Source organism: Nerophis ophidion, linkage group LG02 (genome assembly GCF_033978795.1).
Source record: "Nerophis ophidion isolate RoL-2023_Sa linkage group LG02, RoL_Noph_v1.0, whole genome shotgun sequence".
Taxonomy (NCBI): Eukaryota; Metazoa; Chordata; class Actinopteri; order Syngnathiformes; family Syngnathidae; genus Nerophis; species Nerophis ophidion.
Window position 1 is genome coordinate 57,487,917 of NC_084612.1, and position 11,024 is coordinate 57,498,940.

The following is an 11,024-nucleotide window of genomic DNA, read 5'->3' on the forward strand; positions in this document are numbered from 1 at the left end:
CCAAAGCCCAAAAAAAGTCTGCGGGCTGTAGAGCTTTTTCATTTCGGGCTCCAGTACTCTGGAATGCCCTCCCGGTAACAGTTCGAGATGCTACCTCAGTAGAAGCATTTAAGTCTCACCTTAAAACTCATTAAATAGACTCCCTTTTCAGACCAGTTGATCTGCCGTTTCTTTTCTTTTTCTTCTATGTCCCACTCTCCTTTGTGGAGGGAGTCCGGTCCGATCCGGTGGCCATGTACTGCTCGCCTGTGTATCGGCTGGGGACATCTCTGCGCTGCTGATCAGCCTCCTCTTGGGATGGTTTCCTGCTGGCTCCACTGTGAACGGGACTCTCGCGACTGTGTTGGATCCATTATGGATTGATCTTTCACAGTATCATGTTCTCATAGTCATCATTGTCACCGACGTCCCACTGGGTCATTATTGTCACCGATGTCCCACTGGGTGTGAGTTTTCCTTGCCCTTATGTGGGCCTACCGAGGATGTCGTAGTGGTTTGTGCAGCCCTTTGAGACACTAGTGATTTAGGGCTACATAAGTAAGCATTGATTGATTGATTGATATATATATATATATATGTATATATATATATATATATATATATATATATATATACTGTATATATATAAATAAATATATATATATATATATATACATATATATATATATATATATATATGTATGTATATATATATCATTATTGTTGTAAATACACATCTTTTTTTATCTAAAAAGGGTGGTTCTAGAGAGGTAGGCATTTTTCGAAGTTCTCAAGAAGGTAACAAATACAATAGTGTGCGTGTTTGTGTTTTTGTGTGTGTGTGCGTGTGTGCGTTAGTGTGCGTGTGTGTGCGTGTGTGTGTGTGTGTTGTTGGGTGAGGGCCACTCCTTAGGGAGGCTTCTTTGACTGACAAGCACTTCTCTACAGAGACTGATTCTTCACGTTGAGAGGTGTCAGCATGTAGGGACTACTGAACCATGGCGGAGGGTCGACTGGCATGGCACACAAACAAACACACACACACACACACACACACACACACACACACACACACACACACTATTTCTGCTCATGTAGATGTGTTTTCACCTTCCCTGCATTTGGTCTTTTTAGTGTTTCAGCTGTGTGCCACAGTCATTTCTCCATGTAAGAAAAATCTCAGTGGACCCTTAGCACCATCAAATGTGCCTTTCAGTCCATAAAAAGGGGATAGTACAATGATGAAGCCCAAGGGAATGGGTGTTTTAATGCTTTACTCCAGGGGTCTCAAAGATGCGGCCCGTGGGCCAATTGTGGCCCGCGAGACGTTATTATGTGGCCCGTACTCCGATACAACAATTTGATGTTGGTGCGGCCCGCGAGTTTAATGTGAAGGGCGCTTGATAGCGTCATACTCGTCAACATCCACAATTTTGCCGGGAGACCTCCTGAATTTTAGGACACCATTTCTATCAAAGCCATTGTCGATATCTACCAGATCAAGAATATTCAGGGAGTGTCATAAAGACACTGCCTAGGCTGCCCCCTACATCCTGAACTGACAGTTGAAAGATGCATCAGGCCATGCAGAATGTAAATGTGGTATTGCAAAATATATTTGATTAACAGCTACACACGTCACACTAAGGGTGGCCGTAAAAGAAACTTTAACGCTGTTACAAATATGTGCCAGACTGTGTACCCGCACCAAAGAAGAATGACAAACACATTTCGGGAGAACATCCGCATCGTTACACAACAAAAACACAACATAACAATTACCCAGAATCCCATGCAGTCCTAACTCTTCCGGCCTACAATATACTCAGCCCCGCTACCACCAATCCCCCACCCCCCACCCCCCACCCTCCCTACTTGCGTCGGTTGAGGTGTTGTATATTGTAGCCATGCAAGGTGTCTGTTCTCTTGTGTTTAAGTTGTGTTAAGGTACGAAAATTCTCCCAAAAAGGGTTTGTCATTCTTGTTTGGGTTCACAGTGTGGCGCATATTTGTAACAGTCTTAAAGTTGTTTATGCTGCCACCCTCAGTGTGATCTGTATGGCTGTTGACCAAATACGTCTTGCAGCCACATACGTCGATAACCTGCACAAGCCTCATACAACATGTTATGAAGCTGACACAATGGTTGTGAAATTTAAAAGCGTGCACGATGACATGTAGTGGAGAAGTATTACTCTTTTAAAGGGGAACATTATCACCAGACCTATGTAAGCGTCAATATATACCTTGATGGCGCAGAAAAAAGACCATATGTTTTTTTAACCGATTTCCGAACTCTAAATGGGTGAATTTTGGCGAAGAAACGCCTTTCTGTTTATTGCTCTGTGGTGATGACGTCAAAACGTGACGTCACCGAGGTAATACAGCCGCCATTTTCATTTTCAACACATTACAAACACCGTGTCTCAGCTCTGCTATTTTCAGTTTTTTCGACTATTTTTTGGAGCCTTGGAGACATCATGCCTCGTCGGTGTGTTGTCGGAGGGTGTAACAACACTAACAGGGAGGGATTCAAGTTGCACCACTGGCCCGAAGATGCGAAAGCGTCTGCCGCCAGATCCCCATTGAATGTACCAAAGTGTCTCCACATTTTACCGGCGATGACAGACATGGCACAGAGATGTATGGATAACCTGCAGATGCATTTGCAACAATAAAGTCAACGAAATCACAAAGGTGAGTTTTGTTGATGTTGACTGCTACGCTAATCGATGCTAACATGTTATTTACCGGCGGTGCTAAAGCAGACATGGCACAGAGATGTATGGATAACCTGCAGATGCATTCGTAACTATATTACGTTTCCTTCCACCCACATTTAATGCGAAAAAAACACTTACCAATCAATGGATTTAAGTTGCTCCAGTGTCACGAGATGCAAAAGTCCTGATCGTTTTATCCGCACATTTTACCGGCGATGCTAACACAGCTATTCGGCCATGCTATGGCTATGAATAGCGTCAATAGCTTTTTGCTCAATAGCTTCAGTTTCTTCTTCAATACTTTCATACTCCAACCATCCGTTTCAATCCATGCGTAATCTGTTTAATCGCTTAAGCCGCTGAAATCCGAGTCTGAATCCGAGCTAATGTCGCTATATCTTGCTGTGGTATCCGCCGTTGTTTATTTACATTGGCAGGACTGTATGACGTCACAGGGAAATGGATAGTCGCATCGCAAATAGCGAAAATCAAGCACTTTAAAGCTTTTTTTAGGGATATTCCGGGACCGGTAAAATTTTGAAAAAAACTTCAAAAAATACAACTAGCCACTGAGAACTGATTTTTATTGTTTTTAACCCTTTTGAAATAGTGATAATGTTCCCCTTTAAGAGGTGCGCGAACCCCTGGGGGACATACTTGAAGGTATATGCAAAGGGACAATGGGATGTAACAAACATATTCTAAAAAATAGCAGGAATTCATAAAAAACATATAAATATGTTTATTGAATAATACTTCAATGAGATATGAGTGTAAATTCATAAACTGTGAAAAAATAATCCAACAATCCAACATTCAGTGTCGACAGCTAGACTTTTTATGGACATGTTCCATAAATATTGATGTTAAAGATTTATTTTATTGTGAGGAAATGTTTAGAATTAAGATGATGAATCCAGATGGTTCTCTATTACAATCCCCAAAGAGGGCACTTTAAATTGATGATTACTTGTATGTGTAGAAATCTTAATTTATAATTGAATCACTTGTTTATTTTTCAACAAGTTTTTTAGTTATTTTTCCATCTTTTTTTCCAAATAGTCCAAGAAAGACCACTACAAATGAGCAATATTTTGGACTGTCATACAATTTAATAAATCAGAAACTGATGACATAATGCTGTATTTTACTTCATCTCTTTTTTTCAACCAAAAATGCTTTGTTCTTATTAGGGGGTACTAGAATTATAAAAATGTTCACAGTTCACAGTGAAAAAAGTTTGAGAACCACTGTTGTAGAAGACGTTAAAGCCCTTATTGTCGGCCGGGTGAAAATTGGGACGAATTCGGGAGAATGGTTGCACCGGTAGATTGTCAGGAGGTGCACTGAAATTCAGGAGTCTCCCGGAAAAATCGTGAGGGTTGGCAAGTATGTTGCCAGGGCGGGAAAGCCATTCATAGAAGGTGAATTCATTAAAAACTACATGTTAGATTTTTTAAGAAATCTTTTCTTGAGGCCCAGCCTCACCCAGTTTCTGCATCCAGAGGCCATCTATCCATCTTCTTCTGCTTATCCGAGGTCGAGACGCGGGGGCAACAGCCTAAGCAGGGAAACACAGACTTCCCTCTCCCCAGCCACTTCGTCTAGCTCTTCCCGAGGCGTTCCCAGGCCAGCCGGGAGACATAGTCTTCCCAACGTGTCCTGGGTCTTCCCCGTGGCCTCCTACCGGTTGGACGTGCCCTAAACACCTCCCTAGGGAGGCGTTCGGGTGGCATCCTGACCAGATGCCCGAACCACCTCATCTGGCTCCTCTCGATGTGAAGGAGCAGCGGCTTTACTTTGAAATCCTCCCGGATGGCAGAGCTTCTCACCCTATCTCTAAGGGAGAGCCCCACCACATGGCGGAGGAAACTCATTTCGGCCGCTTGTACCCGTGATCTTGTCCTTTCGGTCATGACCCAAAGCTCATGACCATAGGTGAGGATGGGAACGTAGATCGACCGGTAAATTAAGAGCTTTGCCTTCCGGCTCAGCTCCTTCTTCACCACAACGGATTGGTACAACGTCCGCATTACTGAAGACGCCGCACCGATCCGCCTGTCGATCTCACGATCCACTCTTCCCTCACTCGTGAACAAGACTCTTAGGTACTTGAACTCCTCCAATTGGGGCAGGGTCTCCTCCCCAACCCGGAGATGGCATTCCACCTTTTTCCGGGCGAGAACCATGGACTCCGACTTGGAGGTGCTGATTCTCATTCCGGTCGCTTCATACTCAGCTGCGAACCGATCCAGTGAGAGCTGAAGATCCCGGTCAGATGAAGCCATCCGGACCACATCATCTGCAAAAAGCAGAGACCTAATCATGTGGTCACCAAACCGGAACCCCTCAACGCCTTGACTGCATCTAGAAATTCTGTCCATAAAAGTTATGAACAGAATCGGTGACAAAGGACAGCCTTGGCGGAGTCCAACCCTCACTGGAAATGTGTTCAACATCCAAAGGCCCCCAGGTAAATTGAGTTTGAGACCCCTTCTTTACTCAATTACAGCTTAAATATATATGTATAAAAACCTGCGTTTGGTCAAGAAAAAAACACGCACAGGCTATTTCAAATACAGAAGCAACATATGGATAAACACACGTGGCAAAATAGGAATACAGTACCTCTCGAAGACACATGAAAACTGTATTAAACATAGTCAAGACCTCAATATCTAACAGATGCATCAAGTCCAGTTTTGAGTTGGCTCACTTGATTACACCTTGTCATATTTGTGTTATGTTCTATTACCCTATGGAGGAAGGAATGATCCAAGCTTGATATACATTGATTGGTAAGACTCCCCCACAATTGCCTACTATCACTCCTTGCAGTTACCTAGGAAACCGTAATTGCACAAGCAAAAAAACCTCTCCATCCAGCCCAGACAAAATTTCCTGTCTCCATTGGTATTGAATAGTTGTCAAGATGATGATTTGCTTTCAAGTATAAATAAAGTAATTTGACCGGATCATACAAAAAGAAGGCTAGGACGTTACAGACGTACTATAAAGCCCCTCCAAGTCATTAATCCTCTCTGGGTCTGAGTCACGCTGGAGGGGTAAATATAAAACGAGTGGACAGACGTCAGAGACTTGGACGCATGAATCTTGGCTATTTATACACGATTCATTCAATATGAATGCGCTGACTTGTTCATGTTATATTTATCAAAGGGAAAATTGGGACATTGAACTCTCTTTTGGCTCTTATCGTATTATACCGGATTATAAGGCGCACCGCTCATGAATGGTCCATTTTTTTTTCATATATAAGCCGCACCAGATTATAGGGCGCATTAAAGGCCTACTGAAACCCAGTACTACCCACCACGCAGTCTGATAGTTTATATATCAATGATGAAATATTAACATTGCAACACATGCCAATACGGCCTTTTTAGTTTACTAAATTGCAATTTTAAATTTCCCGCGAGTTTCTTGTTGAAAACGTCTCAGAATGATGACGCGTACGCATGAAGTCACTGACTGTCAGGAAATATTAGCTCAGCACCACTTGCGGATAAAAGTCGTCTGCTTTAATCACATAATTACACAGTATTTTGTCCATCTGTTTTGCTGAATCTTTTGCAATTTCTTCATTTAATAATGGAGACTATAAAGAACAATGCTGTTGGTGGAAAACGGTGGATTGCAGCTGTCTTTAGCACCGAGACACAGCCGATGTTTCTTTTTTTTGTTGTGAAGCGGAGCGGTCAAGCGAACATGTTTTCTGTACGTCAACCAGCATGTTTTTGGATGGGGAAATTGTGATATATATCTTACCGGAGACATCATTGGATTATTCGTCGTCCTGCAGCAGCGGCAGCTGTGAGCTTGGCTCCTCGGCTTCTCTCTGAGACACTTCGTGTTCACCGCAGCCATCCGACCTCGAGGTTTGGCTTTACGATCTCACTAAAACACTATTAAAACAATAAGCAGATAACGGATCTTCCAGAATTATCCTAGTAAATGTGTCTAATTACATCTGAAACGCTCACACTGCCGTCACCTGGAGCCGTCGCTTTTTTTTTTTCTATTCCTTCTCTATCAATATCGTAATTAAAAAATCTTTCATCCTCGCTCAAATTAATGGAGAAATTGTCGCTTTCTCGGTCCGAATTGCTCTTACTGCTGGTGGCTCCCATTATAAACAATGTGAGGACGTGAGGAGCAATCAACAGGTGACGTCACGCGCACATACTTCCGGTAAAGGCAGGGCTTTTCTATTAGCGACCAAAAGTTGCGAACTTTATCGTCGATGTTCTCTACTAAATTCTTTCAGCAAAAATATGGCAATATCACGAAATGATCAAGTATGACACATAGAATGGACCTGCTATCCCCGTTTGAATAGGAACATTTCATTTCAGTAGGCCTTTAAAGGAGTCATATTATTTTTTTATTTTTCTAAATTGAAAACACTTCCTTGTGGTCTACATCAGTGGTCCCCAACCTTTTTTCGCACCACGGACCGGATTAATGTAGGCATTATTTTCAGGGACCGGCTTCTCACTGCTGAAAAATACAAGTCACTATAACGCTGGATGAGTGGGAGAGAGGGAGAGTGGGAGCACTGGGCTTGTTTCTTTGCAGCGAAATGCTGATGGAAATCAGCCTTTGGCTACAATCTGTCACATATATTTTTGATAAGTCCATTAATGTGCATTGCATCATGTCACAAACTTATAAGAAATGGCAACTTCCTATGAGGAGTTTTATTGTACATTGATAAACAACCTCATTGGTGTGTTTAGTGCACAGGTGTGAAACTGAAAATCTGGCCATCCACCTCATTTTATATGGCCAGCAAAAGCCTGGAAATAATATGTGTCAGTAAAATACCTTATATTTTATTTCTGTACTTTCTTATATTCATAATAAAGGTATCTTTTTTTTTTGTACTTTGCAACAAATATTATATTATCGATCTTTGTTTGTCAAAATCCAAATAAATACTTAAATGTCTGCTTAAAGGCCTCCTGAAACCCACTACTACCGACCACGCAGTCTGATAGTTTATATATCAATGATGAAATATTAACATTGCAACACATGCCAATACGGCCTTTTTAGTTTACTAAATTACAATTTTAAATTTCCCGCGAGGTATCTTGTTGAAAACGTCGCGGAAAGATGACGCTTATGTTGACGCGTGCTTGAGACGTTATTGGTTGGAGTAGACATTTTAACCCAGCACCACTCACGGCTAAAATTTGTCTGCATTAAGCACATAATTACACAGTATTTTGGACATCTGTGTTGCTGAATCTTTTGCAATTTGTTCAATTAATAATGGAGACTATAAAGAAGAATGCTCTTGGTGGAAAGCGGTGGATTGCAGCTGCCTTTAGCAACCAAAACACAGCCGGTGTTTCTTTGTTTGTTGTGAAGCTTTAATAAGGAACAGAGCGGTCAAGCGAACATGTTTCTCTACCACATGTCAACCAGCAATTTTTTGGATGAGAAAATTGTGATATTAAGTTGGCTCTTACCGGAGACTTGAGCGGAGTTTGCGTCCTCCTGCAGCAGCTGTCAAAAAGGCAGCTGTGACTTTCTTGGCTCCGCCATATGGCTTCCCTCAGAGACACTGGCGGTCACCGCAGCTCTCCAACTTTCAGGTATGACTTTATAATCTCACTAAAACACTGGTAACACAATAAGCAGATAAGGGATTTTCCAGAATTATCCTAGTATATGTGTCTAATAACATCTGAATTGCTCCCACTCCCATCACTTTTTTTCATTTTATGTATTTTTATTTTTATTGTTTTTCTATTGCTTCACTCTAACTTTCCTCATCCACAAATCTTTCATCCTCGCTCAAATTAATGGGGAAATCATCGCTTTCTCGGTCCGAATTGCTCTTGCTGCTGGTGGCTACGGTTATAAACAATGTGAGGATGTCAGGAGCCCTACAACCCGGGACGTCACATGCACATCGTCTGCTTCTTCCGGTACAGGCAAGGCTTTTTTATTGGCGACCAAAGGTTGTTTATTGCAGTTCTGAGTGTTGCTGGGTCAGGTTTGGTTTTGGAATTGGATTCCATTGTTACGGTATTGCTGTGTATTGTTTTGTTGGATTGATAAAAAGATAAAATACATAAATAAATTAAAAATAATAAAAAAAAATACGATTTTTTAAAAATGAGAATCGATTCTGAATCGCACAATGTGAGAATTGCGATTCAAATTTGAATACATTTTTTCCCACACCCCTAGTATATATATATATATATATATATATTCTACCGCTTATTCCCTTTTGGGATCGCGGGGGGCGCTGGTGCCTGTCTCAGCTGCAATCGGGCGGAGGGCGGGGTACAGCCTGGACAAGTCGTCATTTCATCGCATGGCTAACAAAGATAGACAGACAACATTCACACTCACATTGACACACTAGGGCCGATTTAGTGTTGCTAATCAACCTATCCCCAGGTGCATGTCTTTCGAGGTGGGAGGAAGCCGGAGTACCCGGAGGGAACCCACTGTCACACCTATGGATCATGTTTTGTTTTGATTTTGGACAATCAGTCACGTTTTGCACTTCCTGGTTTTGTTTTTCCATGCCAACCTATTAGTTTTCACCATGCCCTCCTAGTCACGCCCCTGCCCTCAGTCCCGCACCTGTTCCTAATTACCACAGCAGTATTTAAGTCATTTGTTTTCCTTTTCTCGGCCTGGCTTCATTACCTACTGGACTGTGTTGAATACTCATGACCACGCACCCGCCTTTCCTTGCCGGACCCTCATGCTTTGCCACGCTGTTTGTTTGACCACGCCACGTAAGACTTCTTTGTTTATAAGCCTCAGTGCTAGTTTTTGGTTTGCCATGTGCCTTTTATAGTATCTTCTGTTTGTTTTGTATATAGTATTGCCACTGTGGTGTTTTTGTTCTAAGTTTTAGCATAGATTATTATCCGCCATCGAGCGTGCTTTTGTTTTGCCTTTTTGTATTATAGTGTATAAATAAAAACCATGTACTTACATTCACGTCTCGCCCGTTCGAATCATCCTTTTTGTAGAAGAAGCAAAATAAAGCCATGTCACAGTCTGACACCCACGCAGTCACGGGGAGAACATGTGAACTCCACACAGAAAGATCCCGAGACGAGATTGAACCCAGGACTACTCAGGACCTTCGTATTGTGAGGCAGACGCACTAACCTTTCTACCACTGTGCTGCCATATATATATATATATATATATATATATATATATATATATATATATATATATATATATATATGGCCAAATTTGATTGGACATACATAATCCAATAAAATCTATTTAAATACATTAAAATGTATTAAAATAAAAAATACAATAACGTGAAATAAATGCACTTTTACCAGATGTAATTCATGACTCAGGTGTAAGTTATCTTCTAAAATAAGATCAAATAGTGTTTAAAACATATACAACCTGTTCCCAGCCATGTGATGTCATGACAAAATGAGCAAAGTTGACACAAAGTATATAGTTTTTTTTCCATTTATCGGTCAATTGTAAATAATTTATGCTCACACTAAAGCTGGACACTGTCAACTAATTGGGAGTCATAAAGTGGAGGTGCACTACATCTTTCATTAAAACACAGCACCGCACTTTTTTAATGCTGGAATAAATGCTCATCCTAAATATCTGTCACTTGATGAACAGCAAAAATAAAGGTGAGCAGTATGAAGAAGTCCCCTCCAGGTGTTACCTGTTCAGCCGCCTCAGGGTCCAGGTGGGTGTCCAGCAGCGGGACGGTGAACTGTATCTTCCTGGGGCTGCCGGTTTCCATGGCGGCAGTGTGTCAGCAGTCCTTGGAGAGCAATATAAAGCAAGGAAAGAGTGATCCAAGGAAGAGGAATCCAAAGCGAAGATGGAAAGTAAGTGCCAAGTAAAAAGAGATGAAAGAAAGATGGGGGTAAAACTTCTTTCTTTGCGTTCTGATTTGATCTGCAAACACACTTTTCTCCTCCTCGACTTGCTTTCTGGCCGTCCCAGTGTGACCTGATTCCCTTTCTGCTGCCTTGCTTCCCTCTCCTGCCTCCTCTCTTCCTCCCAATGCTCAGGCAAGGACATTCTGCATCTCTCCTTTGCTCTCATTGGCTGAGCTGACGAGAAGCCCCGCCCTCTTTCAAAGCCTCCTCAGTGCAAGTCGGTGCTGCTTGCTCTGCAGCAGAGGGAGACTCCATTTAATACTCTCTCTTCCACTCACGTATGTCAATGTAATTCTACATAATTGTAATTTGCATCACTTTTTATGACTCCCTTCTTGTCCAGTCTATTTGATCAGTATTTTTTTTTTTGTAATCTGCTTGACCAAAG

General features: G+C 41.8%; 1 protein-coding gene across 1 annotated transcript in view; it reads right to left on the reverse strand.

Annotated features, from left to right (window-relative positions):
- The window catches only part of LOC133535049 (protein phosphatase 1 regulatory subunit 1A-like), an 89,861-nt gene extending 79,110 nt beyond the window's left edge, over positions 1 to 10,751 (reverse strand). The window contains exon 1 of the mRNA XM_061874467.1: positions 10,414 to 10,751. Within this exon, the coding sequence (XP_061730451.1) occupies positions 10,414 to 10,494 (81 nt within the window). The 5' untranslated portion in view covers positions 10,495 to 10,751. The remainder of the gene's footprint in view (positions 1 to 10,413) is intronic.
- Positions 10,752 to 11,024: the final 273 nt, after the last annotated feature.